The sequence below is a fragment of the Python bivittatus genome, unplaced genomic scaffold (assembly GCF_059951505.1).
Source record: "Python bivittatus isolate LINGU-HERP-01145 unplaced genomic scaffold, Pbiv_v1 ctg000960_np1212, whole genome shotgun sequence".
Lineage (NCBI taxonomy): Eukaryota > Metazoa > Chordata > Lepidosauria > Squamata > Pythonidae > Python > Python bivittatus.
Window position 1 is genome coordinate 7,909,668 of NW_028277124.1, and position 18,742 is coordinate 7,928,409.

General features: G+C 35.0%; 1 protein-coding gene across 4 annotated transcripts in view; it reads right to left on the bottom strand.

Annotated features, from left to right (window-relative positions):
- SORCS2 (sortilin related VPS10 domain containing receptor 2) overlaps nt 1-18,742 on the bottom strand; it is a 132,741-nt gene that overhangs the window by 67,855 nt on the left and 46,144 nt on the right. For all 4 annotated transcript variants that reach the window (XM_088131501.1, XM_088131503.1, XM_088131500.1 and 1 more), the window contains 3 exons: nt 18,003-18,167; nt 17,152-17,225; nt 3,839-3,903 (listed from right to left, as the gene is read on the bottom strand). In XM_088131501.1, coding sequence (XP_087987627.1) covers nt 3,839-3,903; nt 17,152-17,225; nt 18,003-18,167 — 304 coding nt within the window. The remainder of the gene's footprint in view (nt 1-3,838; nt 3,904-17,151; nt 17,226-18,002; nt 18,168-18,742) is intronic.

Genomic DNA, 18,742 nt, shown 5'->3' on the forward strand with positions numbered 1-18,742 from the left:
ATTGGGCACTAAGGGCAAGTTTGGATATAAATGTTATGCATGGGGGAAGGAATAAAAAATGAAACAAAAAGTGAGTAAGAGACTTCCCTGCAAATCCTGATAATTTGAGAAGTAAGCTTCTGGTCCTGAAGCATACCTTCTATTGGCTGATCAGGGCATTGATAAAAAATAGAAAGAGAGACTCCATTTGGAAATATATTAATGAAGCTCTGATGTTTGTGGCTAAGCCAGTGACAAAATATAAACAGTGTGGCAAAAAAATGCAAGGCTTAGATACCTGAAGGAAGCATCATTATGCAAATTATTGCTGCTTGGGAAATGCTGATGGAAATGCTTCTGAACATGAGAATCTTCAGTTTAAAAAATCTGACAGTAATCATTATTTTCCTTAAAGATTGTCTTTTCTGTCATAGTTTTGGATGGACTTCTCAAGATACTACTGAAATTCTCATAACTAAAAAAATATGTGTAGTTAGGCTTGCATTGTTAATTTAATGCAGCTCATCAAAAATAGGGAGATATTAATTTTACTGTTCCATTTTTATTAGTGCACACACTTAGTAATACTAAATAAGCAATTCACATGCTACAGTATATTCACAATGATTCCATCATATCAACAGAAGAAAGGAATATCTTTCTCATAAAACAAAGATGTTTAATAATGAATAAATCATTATTTAAATCTATCTGATTTAAATACAATCTTCTATATACCGTATTTTTCCGACAATAAGACGCCCCCATGTACAAGACGACCCCCACTTTTCTAGCCCAAAATTTAAAAATCAGTATTTTAAAGATAGTGCAGAACACATTTTTATTTAGTAATTAGTTAACATTTACCTGATACACTCGGTGGGAGGAGGTCCAAACCGTCCCTCTGCAGCTCTATTTCCAGGCTCTTTTGCATAACTGATTCCATTCAAGCATGAGTGAAACTACAGATAGCTTGTCTCTGCAAACAGCCTTCCTCTAATTGGTTTGTTCAGCATCAGCTGACATCAGTTACATCAGGTTCGTGATTGGAGGAAGTCTGTTTGGGAGACAAGCTATTTCACTCGTGATTGGAGGCTAGCAATAGAAAGAAGCCTCTCCGCAGAAACAAAGTTTGGCAGTTTTGCAACCGCGATTCTCGGCTGACTTCCTTGAATAAGACGCCCTTCAGTTTTTAGGGTAAGGATTTTAGAAAAAAGTATTGTCTTATAGTCGGAAAAATACGGTAGTATCGTTATTCACAGAATGACACAAGTTATCCAATGCCTTTACAATATAATACAAGAAACAGTATTTCTCTGACTACTACTTCTTGAAGAGCTACTGCAGGCCAAGAAAAATGTAATTATCCTATTACAGGTAATCTTCATTTAGTAACTGCCTCATTTAGCGACCATTCGCAGTTACAACAGTAATGAAAAAGTAACTTTAGGACTAATCCTCACATTTACTACTTTCGCAAGTCTGGAAAGCAAAGCAAAGCTGAAGTAAGATAAGCACAGTCATGGTTTCACTTAGCGACAGCTTCACTTAACAAGTGAGTTGCCGGTTCCAGTTGTAGTTGCTAAACAAGGACTACCTATATAGTTGTAGCAGGAAATAAGCTTAAATTAAGCTCCATAATTTAATTAATAATTGGCAAAATGAGAGCAAGGAAATAGCCATTCAAGTTATTAAAGGCTGCCTGATTAAGCTTTATCATTAATTACTTTAATAAAGCATTTTTGTGAATATTTGATCATTTGTTTTTTATTTTAGTACCTAAATATAATGTTTATAGACACTAAAAACTGTTTGCAATTCCCTGAGTTTGTAAAATACTTCATTAAAGTAGGTTGTCCAATTTAGTGAACAATTTATTCATGGTAATTAATGAATTTTGTAACTGCTGCTTGTAATACATTGATTATTTTGATACTGAAGATTTCTACTAATAGCAATTGGGTGGAACGGGGGTATAGGAAGCAGGACCCTAAGACACTCTGACACAGGCTCAGGTTATTTCTCTCTTTCTCTGGTTTTGGATTTGACTTAGATGCACTTCAACTTTCCAGGGAAAACAAAATGTCTGCATTCCTGCATAAATCAAAAACTGTCCACTTCATACTAGCTGGCAGTGATGGACATTTTAAAAATGAAGCACAGCAGTTTTGCTTTCCTTAATTCAAAAAATAAAATTTGATTTCTATTACATTATTTTTACATAATAATAAAATAAGTTTTTTCCCTTGAGAGTCCTCAAGATTCCACATTTGAGATTCCTCTTAGTTGAAAAGTTCGTCATTCTAACTAAAATAAACTTCACGTATGTAGTTAGTTTTCAGCTCTTTAAATTAGGTTTTCAATTTGTCATTATGTTTTGATTCATGCAATTTTTTAGACTTTTCCTCATATCAATTAAAATGTTTATTTTACCTGTAGGCTGAAAACACGTAGATGGAACTTTTAGTTTTTACATACACAACCACTCCTCAATATACTCTTTTTTTTTCTTACCGAATTTTTTCTTATCTAAATCAAAAGTTCCCATGTTTGGGAACTGCCTCAGTTGGACCTCCTCTGCTCACCCATTCCATTGTCCACCAAATATTTTACATTCTTGCTTCTGAACCCCATACTGGGGTTTAGGAATACTGGTGACCTGGTTAAAAACCTACTGGGGAGTCCCTGTCACAGGCTCACCCAACATGGGGGAAAGGGTTGGGTCTGTCAGAAGCAAACCTGGATATCTCTTTTTGCTGGCTTACCTGTACTTTCTCCCTACCAGCTTCAATTGGAGAAGGATGAGGAAGACATGAGGGCAAGGGGTAAGGACAAAATGATCCATGGGCCCCCAGTTCCTGTTTCACTCAAATATACTATTTCATTCAAATGACTGTTTCTATCCCACTGCTCACACCAAAATGTTGTGGAAAAATGTATTCCTTTACCCAATTAAAGTATACAATTAAATAAAGTGACAGTTTTCTTTATTAGGTTCTTTAATAGTGATCACTGAATCTTTCCCACAGGAATAGATGTCAATACCTCAGTGAACAGTCTTTTATTAATGTTTACACATGCACAACACAAGCAAACTTGTGGTACACACTGATTAGCTAAGGTACTCACATTACACGGAATGCAGCAATCTAAAAAATTACAAATAAAAAGTTACATGTGCATTGATTCAGTTTATCTCCCCTTTATTCTTCGTTTTGTACAAAATCTTGTTTGCCCTTTGTATCTACATTATTAGCTCACTTAACTATAATGTTGTTGGGCTTATTTTCTAATAATACTAACTTATATTTTTCTACCACACATTGTGTTTTTTTTTAAATTATGGCATTGTGAGCACACTTATTTCACTTATTAAAAAATTAACTTTTCAATCTTAAAAAGCAGATAAAAATGGGAGTTGAACCTTTCTTGGTTGGACTACTTGTTACTTTTTCATAATTTGTGATACTAATTAACTTGATCAATATTATAAATTTATTAAACAATAAACTATTGTTTAAACATCATCAAACTAATTATACCCTTCCTTTTCTTTCCTCTATAACTGAGACAGTGCCTCAGAAAGTCAAAGAAGGCCTAAACGTAGAACTCTGACCCTCACACCAATACATTTTATTTATTACATAAGGAATCATGATTTAGACTAAAGCAAACATGAAAGACTTTTCACACTGACAACAGTACACCACACATAAAAATGAGAAAAAGAGATGAGATAGAGTTGCTGAGTACATGTCCCAATTTTTGTGAACTTAACCAGAAATTTTTGGTTAAATTTTCTTTGAATTTAACCCAAAATGTTCAAAACAGGAAACAACTGCAATATCCTAATGAGTACCTCCATTTGGATCCTGGACTTCCATATGAACCAAATTAGGGTCTTCATCAATTCTATCAACAGCCCTGCAAGAATAATAAAATTGCCATTATCAAAGAAAAACTACAGCTTTGGGGGCAATAAACTTAATAATCTATACTTAACTACTCCCGATTCTGTAGCATTTATAGAAAACAGACTTTGTTTTCTTTGCTTTATTATTAGAATCTCTCAAAAAAGGAGTGCAGAAATAGTTTCAGAAAAACTAATGCAATGTAGGAATGTTTTTTACTCATATTATCCAAGAAGATACCCTTTGTTCTCAAAATATTTATTTCCTGATTTATTTCTCAGAACCTTGCCACAGTCCATGTAAAATTATCCTCTTTTAATTTAACAGTGATCTCTGAAGCCAAAGTCAACTTCATGGTTGTGCAAGGATTTGAACTCCTGATATTTTAAGTCCAATATCCTATCCTCTAATCAAACTTTTTAAAACTATAACATGATGTAGATTTAGCATAAAATCATTTCTAACACATAATAAATACCAAATTCAATTTAAGCTACTGTTTATTATCTCTAAAGTACTATCTTTCCTTGCAGGCAGATCTTAGAGAGGATCAATTTCAAGTTGATACTCCCTTTACCATGTTAGATAAGGGCAGTTTCATTAAAAACCACTTTATTTGAGAAAACTACAGCATATCACCATTGCCACCAATATTGTACACCACTATGAGCGCTGTTCATTAAAATGCAGTTAATTACATTTCCATGTTCCTACCTACCCCAGCAAAACTGAAGTGTTGAGCAAATAAACACTAATCTTTAATACTATTTCCTATCAAGTTCTGCCGATAGATAGATAGATAGATAGATAGATAGATAGATAGATAGATAGATACTCTGAGAAGATTTGCTCTCATCTCATATGACAAATGGTATTGTAAGATTGAAGACTATATGGTCACCAAAACTGGTTTCAATTACAGCATTGAGACCACACTATACCTAAAAGTACACAAAATATTTTGATTGAGTTTTTACTACTTCCCAAAAAAACAGCTGATTTCAATATCTATAAATTCAGATCTTAAACATTCTGATATACATAATATTCAGCTATCTAGCCAAATCATTTTTCCAACTGCTGCCCCTAACAAAACATTCATTTTTATATCTCTGTCAAGGGAGTTCATTGATCTGCCTCATAAACAAAACAAACTGTGAAGTAACTACTGGAAAACACTGGAAATTTCCCTTTGAATAAGAGGTATTGAAAAGTGTGGTAAATAAAATAACATTTTAGTTATGTTAACAAAGTAATTTGTAATAAATTATGTTTACGGAAATTTCTTTCTGGAAAGAAATATTAAATATGGATGTTTAAATATTGTATCTCTCCTTAAATTCCTTAAGATTACATGTACTTATACATCTAAATTTATGCCTTTCCTTTCTTTTTCCTATGTAGCTTTTCTGTTTTGATGATTTATTTGTTATTCTTTATGCTGTTTCATTTTCTAGATTTTACTGATGCACTGTATTTTTTTTAAAAAAAGAAACTAATTGTAGCCTCAAAACAACTCAAATTCACATGCACTAAAAAAGACCCTCATGAATTATCTCACATCTGTCTTATTTCACTATACTTAGGAAATTGCTAAAAAGTTTACCCAAACATACTAATGGAGTCAAGATCTCAAATTCACAGTATTGGCTTATGAATGAATTACCCTTTAATCAAGCAGCATTATTCATGACTACAATGAGACAGCTAATTTGAAACATGATGTTGGTACTGTTTCTACAGAGGATTTCTTTTTTTAGTGTATTGAATAAACAGTCTGCTCTAATTAGCATGAAAGTAATATTTTCTGGCACTTTTAGTTACTTATAGAGACAGAAAATAACTTACTCAACACAATATGTTTAATTTATTATTGTATTTTTAACCAGATTTTTTCTTCTGATATTTCTGTCTCAAGTGCCAGTTTATATTGTAACCACTCTGCTCTTTTGATACTGCACACAATACCAAAATTGAATTCTTTATTCAGTACTTATCAGTCCAATACTTTAGTGATTGACATTACTTTTTGTCACACAAAATTTTAAATGTACTAATCAAGTAAAAAACCAAGGATCTGTACTTATAGATTATGGAATCAAGAAGCTGCCTAGAAACAAAATTATTTAATGTTAGGTAACATTAAATAGAATAAATTAAATAGAATAGAATTTCTCTACTCACTTCAACAGATGGACTAGACTGACAGGTGTTAAACTTTCCCTTCTATTTTCAGTGAACAGAGAAAACCTACAAATTTTGGAATACTTCAACCATTATCTATGCTGCCAAAGAATCAGTGGATGGAAATCAAATCTCTTTTACTAAGTAACTGAAGAAGCAAAAATGTACAAATGCAGAAATAACTGACTATTTTGGTGTGTTTGAGATAAATTTTGTACCATCTTGAAATTATAAATGGCTCGGGAATATAATATTCATCTTTGCTTCTATTCACTCATACTTCTATACAAATTATACTACTGAGCTAACAAAATACCTGTCTCAATTTTAACATCTTCACAGCTTTTCTCTTTAGTAATCTTCAATTATCTTTGTCACTTGTAAAATGCTCCATAAAAATATATTAAAAATCACTCTCTATTAGAAACGTGTATTTTACTAGTGATGGTACATTCATTGCCACAGAAATATCCACAGATGAACAAATGTTTATGTGATAATCCATTCACTCTTAAGGTGCCACAACTCTGTTATATTTGCGGCAAGAGGCTAACATGACTATCTTCTGAAAGTCATTGCCATGGAATCAGTTATAAAACTAATGGACCATATCTCTAATTTCAACCTCATATTCTGTCTCATATTCAGCATAAAGTAAGTTGAACAGTGTGGGGAAGGATACACAACTGGTTATTAGTAACTGGACTTCTCTGAGTGCCATCTGTGAATTCACGGACATGAGTTATGCATCTGTGCAGAACTGGTTCAGAAACTTCTAAAGCTTACAGATTTTCTTGGCCCTCTATGTGTACTACATCTGATTAGGTAGAGCTCCTGCTAAAACCCCTCAGATCCTGAGAAGAACACTAAGGTGACCTAACACCAGACTGGGCTGCAGAGCTGGTTGTCTGAGTTCACTTGAAGAACTCTAGGTACAATAACATGCCATCAAGTTGAGGGCGGAGCTGGCGTCGCGGCGATACGGCGGGCGATCCTGGGCTCCCAGGATCGCAGCTGATATCTCCTCCCCTGGACGGTCCCGACGGACCTAAGCCGTCCCGAAGAGATGGTGATCGTAAAGGGCGCGTCCCGCGGATCTCAGGGACGCCGCAAGTTCCAGATTGATCCCGGGAGAAGCTCTTGAAGCCGGCGGAGGAGAGCCAGCCAAAAATGGCTGCGAAAGCTGGGACAGCTCCAAAGGAAGAAGGAAGAGAGGGGTGTCAACTGGGTGAGATGGACTTTTATTATTCAACTATTCTTAGAGAACACCTTAAGTAACTTAAAGAGATTTTTAAAAGTGAAGAAAAGTGGATTAAGCGGCGAGATTGAACCTTATAAAAAAAGAAGGGGGAAAAAAAAAATTTCTTTTCAACTTTCCCTTTTTAGTGGAATTGACAAGATGTTTTTCTTTTAAAAAAATATATTTTTAACTGGATTGGCTTTTTCTTTTTAATATTCAATAATTCTTTATTTTAAGCCTTTTTTTTGACTAAGATTTCTTTATTGTTATAAGAAATTTATACTTTTTGATTTTGAAATGGGGAAAGTGGAGTTAAGAGAAAGTAAATGAAAGAAAGTTGCACTGCCATCTAGAGGCGCGACTTAGTGCTTTTTTCCTTCCATTGTGACGCATGCTCAAGGACTCTGTGCTTTCTAAAAAGATAGTGGGATGTGCATGTTTATACAGGTGCCATCCGTAACTATAAACAAGAAAGTGGAGTTGAAAGCGATTTTGAAAATATCAAGATGGAAAGTTTGAGCTAGTCACAAGAGCCTTGATTAGTGGCAGTAGCTCTTTTTTCTGCTAGAAGCTCTGCTTTGCTCTCCATTCCCCCCTCCCAGTTGGATTTTTTTTAAAGAGACTTAGTCTCTCCCCTCCTCTCCTTTTTTTTTATTTTTCTTTTCTTTTTCTCCTTTTGCTTCTTTTTTTCTCTTATTTTTGGCAAGAACAAAGATAAAGAATCCTTTGACTCAATGAAGGTTTATCAAGACAATAGACTATACGAGAAACACAATGTAGAAAAAGATCTTTAAACTATCGAGGATGACTATAAAAAACTGGAAGAAGAGCTGCAGAAATTCCCGCAAAAAAAAAAAGAAAAAAGATATTAAAGCTAAAATGGACTTAATTAAACATAAAACGGGATCAATGGAAAAGGAAGAAATAGTACAAGAAATCAGAAGCATTAAACAGAATTATTGTGAGGCCTATAAACTGAGAATTAAAAGGGTTAGTCAACTGATAAATGAAGAGGGACAGACTTGTTCTTGGCACTGAGGGTGAGAAAAAGATTATACAAGATTATAATGGAAAATCGTATTAAGAGAATGCACAAAAAGAAGAAGTAAAACAACATTGAAAGAAACTACTTCAGATGTTTAAAGAAAAAACGAGGGGAATACAACAATGATGGAACTGACAGAAGCTTTAAAAAGCAGAATGTTTGAAAGGACATTTATTATTGCTTTCTCTTATCCAATAACATAGAAAAAGGAATAAACAGCTAGATATTTTGGGATATTGAATGAAAAGGGTGAACTCAAAATTATGCAAGCGCTGGAATAAAGTATAAATCTGAGATGTATAGTTAAAAATTGTATTTGATTGTAAATGTCTTAAGAGATTAGACTAAAATTTATACATGGTTGAATATAGTAACATATAGATTTTAAACTAGAGACATTTTTGTTGAAACATGTAGTGAAGAATCTGGTTAGAACTGTAACCTGGTTAGAACCGTAACTGATACTGTAACTGATACTGGTTAGAACTGTAACTTTTAAGAATTTGAAAAATTAAAAAGTACTTATGCAGGAGGAAGTTATTGAAAATTATGGAATGTGCAGAGATGAGTTAAATTGAGATTTGATATTAGAGTAAGAAGATAAGTAATTTTATATGACACAGGATTTGTTTTTATTAATGATTAGATGAGAAAATATAGTAATGTAATGGATTAGGAAATTTTATAATAGAAATTTGATATTAACTATTATATATATACACATATAATCGATAGATGAAAATGTATTACTAATCCTATTGAAAGTTAAAATTTTTTGTAATAAATGATTCTATAGATTAGCTATGAATGATTAATAATTGTTTATTGATAAGTATACAAGTATATTTTGAATAGATGATATGAGAATTTAAGATTATGAAAGGGGCACCAACGAGTTGGTAACTGGTTGACACACGGTATAAAATGGAAGATACTTTTTTTATGCCTTTTTATGTTTTTGTTTGTTCATGTATGTTTTGTGTTTGTTGTAAAAATAAAAAAACATTTATAAAAAAAAAAAACATGCCATCAAGTTGTTGTCAACTTTTAGCGACTACATAGATTTTCTCCATGATGATCTGTGCCTAACCTGGTCCTTCAACTATCCCAATGGTGCACTTATCGCTACTGAAACTGAGTCTAACCACCTTGCTGCTGGTCATCCTCTTCTTTTCTTCCTCCTTTACTAGCACTAGAGCCTTCTCCAGAGAGCTAGGTCTTAGCATAATGTGTCCAAAGCAGGATAATTTGACATCTGTGCCTTGAGTGAGAATTCTGGATTGTTTTGTTCTATGATCCATTTGTCTGTTTTCTTAGCTGTCCATGGTATCCTCAGGAGTTTTCTTCAACTCCAAAGTTCAAGAGCATCAATAGCTTCCTATCTTGCTTCTTCAAAGTCCAACTTTCGATTCCATAGAGTGTTACAGGGAATATCATGGCTTGCATGATTCTGATCTTTGTAGACAGACACATCACAGCATTTGAATATCTTTTCCAAGACCTTCATGGCTGCTCCACCAAGTGCTAGTCTGTGGCATATTTCTTGACTGGTTGTTCCTTTACTGTTGATGGTTGATCCTAAAAGGCAGGAGCAATCCACCACTTTAATATCTTCATTGTCAATTCTAAGGCAGGGCAGGTCATTCTACCTGTTGTCATTAGTTTGGACTTCTTTATATTTAATTTTAGCCTCATTTTTTCACTGTGCTCCTTGACTTTTATTACTAGGGCTTACAGACCCTTTGTGTTTTCAGCTATCAGGGTAGTTGCATCAGCACAGTCCAGGTGTTTCTCCTTCCAATTTTAAAGCTACATTCACCTTCTTCCAGTCCAGGTTCCCTTAATATATATTCAGCATGCAGGTTGAATAAATAAAGGGAGAGTATACAGCCTTGCCTTTGCCAGCCTGGAGCTGATCTGTTTCACTATGTTCTGTCCATACTGTGGCTGGCTGGCTGGCTGGCTGGCTGGCTGGCTGGCTGGCTTGCTTTCTTTCTTTCTTTCTTTCTTTCTTTCTTTCTTTCTTTCTTTCTTTCTTTCTTTCTTTCTTTCTTTCTTTCTTTCTTTTTATTTATATTCCATATCTCTATATCTTTATTAAAATTTTAAAAAAGAAAGATAAAAACTAACAAGAACTAATATTTAGAATAAAGAAAAGAAAGAAGAAAAGAGAAGAAAAAGACTAAGCCAAAAGTGAAGGAAAAAAAAGTAAGAAAATATAAAGTATGAAGCATGACTTACATTTTTTCTAAAATCTACTTTTTTTCTAATCATCAAAACTACATATCATAATTTCATTTTTTTCTGTTTCATGCAAAAAGTGTATAAGGGGTTTTCAGTCAGCATTTAACTTAGATAATGTCTTTTCTCTGATCAAAGCTGTCAATTTAGCCTTCTCAGCAAGTCCCATCATCTTAACCATCCATTCCTCTATTGTGGGTTAGGCTGAATCTTTCCAACTTTGTGCATATAATAGTCTCACTGCAGTTATCATGTATAAAAATAAAGTTCCATGACTTTTTTCCACCTGTTATTGATCTGGATATTCTAGAATATTTGGAACAGCATAATGAAAAACAAGCAGCATTAATTTTTTTAGATGCAGAGAAAGCTTTTGACAATTTGAACTGGACTTCCTTATTTAAAGTTTTGGATGATATGAATTTTGGAGAGAATTTTATAAAATGGGTAAAGTTGATTTATACTTCACAGAAGGAACAAATTATTGTTAATGGACATTTAACAAAACCATGTGAGATACAAAAAGAAACAAGGCAGGACTGCTGACTCCTCTTCTGTTTACTTTGGCCCTTAAAATTTTGAATAGAGACATAAGACAGGACGAGAAGATTGTGGGATTAAATATTAAAAAAGAAATGTATAAGTTAAGAGCTTTTGCAGATGATTTGGTGCTGGTTTTGAAAGATCCTTTAAAGGGAATTGAAATATTAATGGGAAAACTAAAAGAATTTGGTGGATTGGCAGGCTTCAAGATTAACAAACAGAAGACAAAGATGTTGACAAAAAATATGAAGATACAAGATCAAACAGAATTGATGAATAAAATGGGTTTTAAGATTGAGAAGAAGGTAAAATCCTTAGATATTAATATAAAAATATGAATTGTATGTTATTTCAAAATAATTATGTTAAGACATGGAATGAAGTTTAAAAGGATATGTTAAGATGGGAGAAAATACAACTGCCATTGCTGGGGAGAATTTCTGTGATTAAGATGAATGTTTTGCCCGGAATGTTATTTTTGTTTCAGACAGTACCCATTTTGACAACTGATGTGCCAATTAAACAATGGCAGAAAGATATAGTTTGGATGAAATATTGCTGAGAAACAGAAGGCTTTTGGAGCTAGAAGGACATGACTTGAAATTTGGGTGGCATGGATATTTATGGTATGACAAAGCTAAGCTTAATGTATATTTTAAGAATCATTTTGTTAGACATGGCATACTAAGAATATGGAACAGATATAAACCCAGGTTGTGCCCAAAAATACCTCTGTGGCTCTCAGCACAAGAAGCATTTTATAGAAGAGAAATGATAAGTAAACACAAATGGCTATCTTACTGTGACATATTAGAATTTTCTCAAGAAGAATGCAAAGTAAAATCAAGAGAAGACCTGGCGACTGAAGGATACACTTGTCAAAGGTTTTCTTATGTACAAATACTAGAAAGATTTAAAGTAGATAAAGAACTTTTGGTTTTGAGCATTGTAAGACTGAGTTTGAAACAGAACTGTGTACAAAGATGAACATGTTATTGCTAAAATGTATAAACTTCTATTGAAATTGGAAACAGAAGAAGAACAGGTGAAAGAATGTATGATAAAGTGTCTAAAAAGTTTGGTTACAATATATAAATGAAACAGTGGGAGAATGTGTGGCTGAAAAGATTGACATTTACACTATGGTATAATCTTAAAGAGAATTTTTATAAAAAGATGTACTGTTGGTATATGTCACCATAAAAATTGTCTAGAATGTATAATGGTTTTACCATGCTTGGTGGACATGCAAAAAAGCTAGAAAATTTTGGACTCAATTACACATTAATTCAGAAGATGTTAAAGATTAATATACAACTGAAACCAGAGGCTTTTCTTTTGGGACATACTGTAGCTTCCTGACCTGACCTGACCTGTATATAGGTTTCGCATGAGGACAATAAGATATTCTGAGATTCCCATTTTTCTGAGCACATTCCACAGCTTGACATGATCAACACAATCAAAGGCCTTTCTATAATCAATGAAGCACATAATGAGTTCTTTTTTATATTCTTTGGATTTCTCAATTATCCAGTGTGCATCAGCAATAATGTTTCATGTTCCTCAGCCTTTTCTAAAGCCAGCTTGAACATCTGGCATCTCTTTTTCCATGTGGAGCTCTAATCTGCATTGGATGATCCTAAGTATTATTTTCCTAGCATGTTAAATTAACGATATTGTACAATAGTTTGTACACTCTTTTTTGGTATAGGATTGTAGATTGGCCTCTTCCATTTCTTGGCCACTGCTAGCACAGCTTGGTTAGAACCTTTACTGTTTCTTCTTCTGTTACTTGCCATATTTCAGTGGGTAATCCAACAGTTCCTATAGCCTTCCGACTTGGTAATGACCAGAGTGCTGATCTAATACTAGCATCTTCTTAGTATTAGAGATTCTTGTAAGTAGGGAATATCTTCTAAGGAATCTTGGATGTTGACGTCTTTACTGTACAGTATTTCAGTATACTTCTCCCATTTTTGTTTGATCTCCTTTGATTCAATTATTATCTATCTATGGAGTCCTTTGGCATACCAATTCAAGGCTGGAACCACCTTCTGTGTTCAGAAATCTTTTTTAAGGTTTTCCTTGTTTTTCCATGTCTGTTTCCATCTTTATTGTCTTTACAGATGTTGCAATATTGCTTCTTGTTTATTCTAACAGCTCTCTGAAACTCTTTGTTAACTTCTTTTCTGAGATTTTTGTCTTTCTTAGCTTTGGCTCCTCTTCTTGGCAATTTGTTCTGATATTCAGTTTGCTTTCTTCTCTTTCTTCATTTTTGGCAGTGTCTTTTTACGTTTATCCTTAATAAGTTCTTTAAGATCATTCCATAATTCCAGGAAATCAACTCCACAGAAAGACTAGAACTACCTTTACTGAGATTGGCCAAAGGAAAACAGATGATCTGGATCAGTATTGAGGGTTTCCCCTATGCTAGGCTAATACTGCAGAATCATAAGAATTCCCAGTAGGAGATGAAGATCTGAAATATGCTTGATATAAGGCATAAGAGGCCCCACTCAACTTCTGAGACATGTCCAATTATATAGTATATAGTATATAGACATGAACTGCCTTCTAGGAATTACCCTTCTTGGGTATGAAAAATATATGCAGATGCTGGAGAGGAGGAAGAGCAAATAAATCCTTTCTTCAAATTGTCATCCAGAAACTCCTTTAAAGTGGCAAACATAGCCAAAAGCATACAGAGTCCACTTGCTCCCAAAGTGTTGTCTACAAACGATACAGTAAATGAATACACTGAGCTGGTAAGAAAGCCTACTGAGAACAAAAAACAAAGATTATATTCCATCTGAAGGAGGATCTTTGCTACAACAATGCTGGCATTTGGAAAACAGGGTCTTTAAGATCATGACACGGAGCCAAAAGAAAGGAAGGATGGTGACTTAGGTCCTCGACTCCTTCATGTACAAGAAAAATGATAAGTAAAGTAAGTAATACAAAATAAAGTAAGCAAAGTGGAAAAATTCTGGAGCAACTGACAAGCTATAAGAAAGAACGTCCTATTGCTGTGGCAATCAAATACCCACAGAAGGAGATCAGTGGCAGTTATGTGTAGGCTTGCATGGTATGCACAGTGGGCTAGGCTCCAGTTAAGGCCATCTGGAATTTTTAGAAGATTCTGAATAGACAGCTTAGGTATATAACCCTGGATAGCAAAAGGTTTTCCACACCATTCTATATATTCAAATATAATATTATTAGTTTCAGTGAATACCTACAGGACTGCAAACCTCTCCCCTAAGAAATCATAGTCAGTTCATATGTGAAGCCAGTGAACCTTTCTCAGTATCTATCACTTTACATTTCTCTGCCATTTCACTGCCTGGTTATATAAGGAGGGATCCTTTAGGAGATCTTCCCAATCTACTTCAGAGTGCAGCCTGCTGAATATTTGAATGGCATTTACAAATATTATCTTAGAAACTCAGATGATTTAAATCAAAGGATTAGATAAATTTACAAAATATGCTAATTTATGATTATAGCTAAATTCATTATTTAATTTCATTGTTATGTTGTCCTTCTTCCAGGAATTTAGGGCAACTTGTTATATATACAAGAACCCGGTGACGTGTAAGTTAGAGAGGGTGACTGCTTCAAGGTTACCTGTTGAATTGGAAATCTGAGTCAAGATTTGTTTTCAGGCCTCCCTTGTCTTGGTCCGCTATTTTAAAGATTTTAGTCCACTAGTCCACTATTTTAATGATCCAGTAGCCTGGATCAATCATCATGATTAATGTCAACAAAACTCTTCTTCTAAGAGGTGGATGATGCTGGGTGGGAGGAAGAAAGACAGCAGGGGTTCCACCAATCCCTGCCCTGAAACTATCCCACATTATAGAGAACACAGGAATGCAATGAGCAGCTCCATTGCAGAGATGCAGTAAGTGTAGGCTGTGGGAGCAGTATCTTTAGTAGCAACACTAGGCAACCCATATCCCACCGGGTCATCCTTTCAGAGATATTTCCTTACCTAAACAGAGAAGCAGAATGACCACGGGCGGGCAAAAAAGCATTGGGAGCGGGAGCGACTTCCGACTTCCTGCTGGCTTCCCCATTTACTTTGCTTGTAGGAAGCTGGCAGGGAATGTCAGAAATCCCTCCACCTCTTCCTCGGCTGACCCGCAGACTGCCTGCCACTTGGCTGGGGGGAGCGGGAACAAAGGGTGTCGGGGACTGCAAGAAAAACTGCACCCTCGCTCCCCATCTTGGCGTATCTCCAAGGCCCCCCTCCCTCCAAGGAGGAAGAGGACTCACCCATCAACACTGGCATCCCGCAGCCAGCCCTACCTCACCAGCAGGCATCCGAGTCACTCCCTCATCTTCCCTCACCACCTACCACTGTTAAGAGATATCAAATTTCAGCCTTGGTTCCAAAGTAGCCAATTGCTGCTCACCCATTGGGCCTTGCCCTCAGCCAATTGGGTGCAGGGGCCAGAGGGAGGTGGGAAAGAAGGCAGGGATATGCCCCTCCCATCTTCCCTTGCGCCATGCAAGGTTTCTAGGAAGTGTAGTCAGAAGGTGCAGTGGCGCTGAAGCAGCCACACCTTTGCCAAATTTCAGTCCCACAGGAGTAATGGGTCCTAGATTTTGGACAGATTTTTTAAGTTAGCCCATTTGATATACATTGATTCAAAAATTGTTGCCCTATGATGCACTTTCGCCCTATTGAAGGTTACAAACAGACAAACACTAAGAGTTTTGGTAGTATATAGATACTTTCCTCCCAACTCAAGGGCAAGAGGAAACCACATTTTCACAGACATGAGGAAGAGCCTATAGACAAACATGCAACTCACTGTATCACATGCAAATACTTAAAAAAAAACCTTTCTCATACATACAAACATAGATTTTTTTTCACTAAGTGGAAAGGCAACATATCCACATTTTGTTTTTCCCAAGAAAGAACCCCCTGAAGCATGCCAATTGTCTAGAGAAGTTCTGTTTTCCTCCCAATGAAAGGTGTGGGGTGGGCAAAACTCCTGCATTCTCACTGCTATTGCAAGAGGAACACAGTATTTTTTAAAAGTTTCTCTGGGAAGACAGGAAAAACTACAGTCTCCTACATTCCTTCCAGTGAAAGTAATCCTCTGCAACTTGCTATCATCAGACTGGCAGGCTGGTTGGGAACAAGGATTGCAATATTGGTGAATTGTAACTTCCAACTTATTTAGCTGTACACCATACTGGTTGGGCCTCCTGGGAATTGTAGTCCAGCAACATCTGGAGGGGCACAGACTCCCAGTTGTAATTTAGATTACTAAAATATGGGCTCTGAACAACCAAGGGTATCAAAGCACATGTTCATTAAGGCATCAGCAGGAGATTAATCATGGTGTTGAGAGAACTCCTGACAAACTCTGTAGGATTCAACTACAGAGATAATTTAACCATTTAAATACCAGTTATGATATAACACCTACTTGAAAAACAAGCTACAAAAACATTTGTATATAAGTAAGAGTTAACAATATTTCATTTTAAAAAATACAGCCCAATGTGAATTCCCAATGTGGACCAGGGAGCAGTCTGGCAAATCAGAAGGTAAAAGCTCTGGCAAATATATATTTGATTTAATAACTGGCATTTCAACAAATTCTTGGCGTAAAAATCTTCAACGCCAAAAGAGCGACCTTCTAAAATTTAGTCCTATTTCACAGTGCAGGTACTCTGAAGCAAAGAATGTGATTTTCTGAGGGCCACATTCTAGAATGGGATATGGTGAGAAATCTTTCAGCAAAACCTAATGAATGGAAGATTAAGCATATATTATTTACGTAAAGCAGAAAGAATGGAAGATATTTTCCCTATCATGGTAAGTCTGCCTTTTAAACTTTCTCACCTGCTATGAATACTAGTGAGGGGGTTATAAATATTATGTATTAGTGTTGGGTAGAGTACCTTCAAAGACTGAATAAGATCACTTTTCTCTATAAGTGTTCTTTTCATGTAATTCTGAATAGTAAGAATATGCCTCTTACCAATAAATATGATCTTTTGATACGTGATCTTGTACGTGAGTCCATTTTATTCCCAAATCAAGAGATGCATAGAGCTTAAAATGAAAAGGAAGGACAAAACATATTATTATTTCCTCCAAGAGTACAAGGTGTTAAACAAGGGACTCTTCCAACTTTTCCCTTCAATAACTTGTGAGGTAGAGTGGAGAGACAGTGAATGGCTCAAAGTCACTTAGTGAATTTTCATGACTGAGGATGGACTTGAACTTAGTCTAACATCTTAGCCATTACCCACCTGGTTCTTCCATATCTTAAAATATTTAAAATGTATTTAAACCTTACTTTACATATTCTTATGCATAATCTTTTTGGCCAAGGAATAAAGCATTGGCAAATTAGTACTGAATGCTGAAGGAGTCTTGGAGAGCCAAAAGGGCCGACAGCTCATGCGTCTGTTATAGATTTCTAATACAGGTTCATTTCAGTATTAAGAAAACATGAAACAGTATTTGGATCCCTATAAACAATCACAGAGCACAGAGGCTGGTTCACATACACAAATCTATCACTCAGTAAATGCAGGATCAACTAATGATGTACAAGCGCAAATCATTGTCGCTAGATGTTAAATCTAATGTCATTTAAAATATGATTTAATTATACAGTATATGTGACAATTCATCTGTGACAACTGGAAAGGGATATGCATGCAGATGTGATATAACCTATTTTTAAAAGCTTTTCTATATCGATTATATTCTTTTCCATTGTAAAATCATTTAATATTTACTTCATACTGTTCCTCCAAACTGTCCAAAACACATTTCAGAAATATCAAAAGCAAAGCCACACAACATTTTTTAGTTATTTACCTGTCCCTCCTTGGTGTAGGCAAGCACCTTATCTTCCTGCTTTGGATGAAATATCAGTGTTTCCACAAAAAAACTAATGGGCTGCTTTTGAAAAGTAGCACCTTCATCTGTACTAATAAAAAGACTCTGGTCCAGGTCATTGTGGGAAGAACTTACAAGAATTATCTATAAAAGAAAAAAAACAAAACAAATCAGCCAAGTTCTAATACTATCTGCACATATCTTTAATTAAAAAGGAAAAAAAAAAGGAACTAAATAAGCAATTGCCTCAAGATCAATTGATCCCAAATAGATTAAAAGAAGTATTCTGCCAAGTATTTTAATAATCTTCTAAACTCTCATGGCTTATCTAAAGACTCCTAAAAAATGAAGCTTAGCAAAACTGCAGGGGATTTTCCAACTAATCCTTAGAGGTTTTCACGTAACTACAGATCTCAGGATTTTGTGAAGCAAAGCAGCAAATCTTATAATACAAATTTAGGCATGTTCCCCGATTTCTAATAAGTGGGAATGCAGTCTAATCTGAGTTTAGGTCTGCTTTATATCAGAATCAGCAAAGGAGTCTTGGGAGGAGGAAGCAACATAGGAAGTATCATGAAATCGGGAGGAATTATATGTCTATTATATATTTAACTTACCTTCCTAATACAGTCATACATGCTAGGAAAATGAATATAACAAAGCTCTATTATTTGTTATAAGACTTGTGGAAGACTTGTATGATGATGAGGAACTGAAGG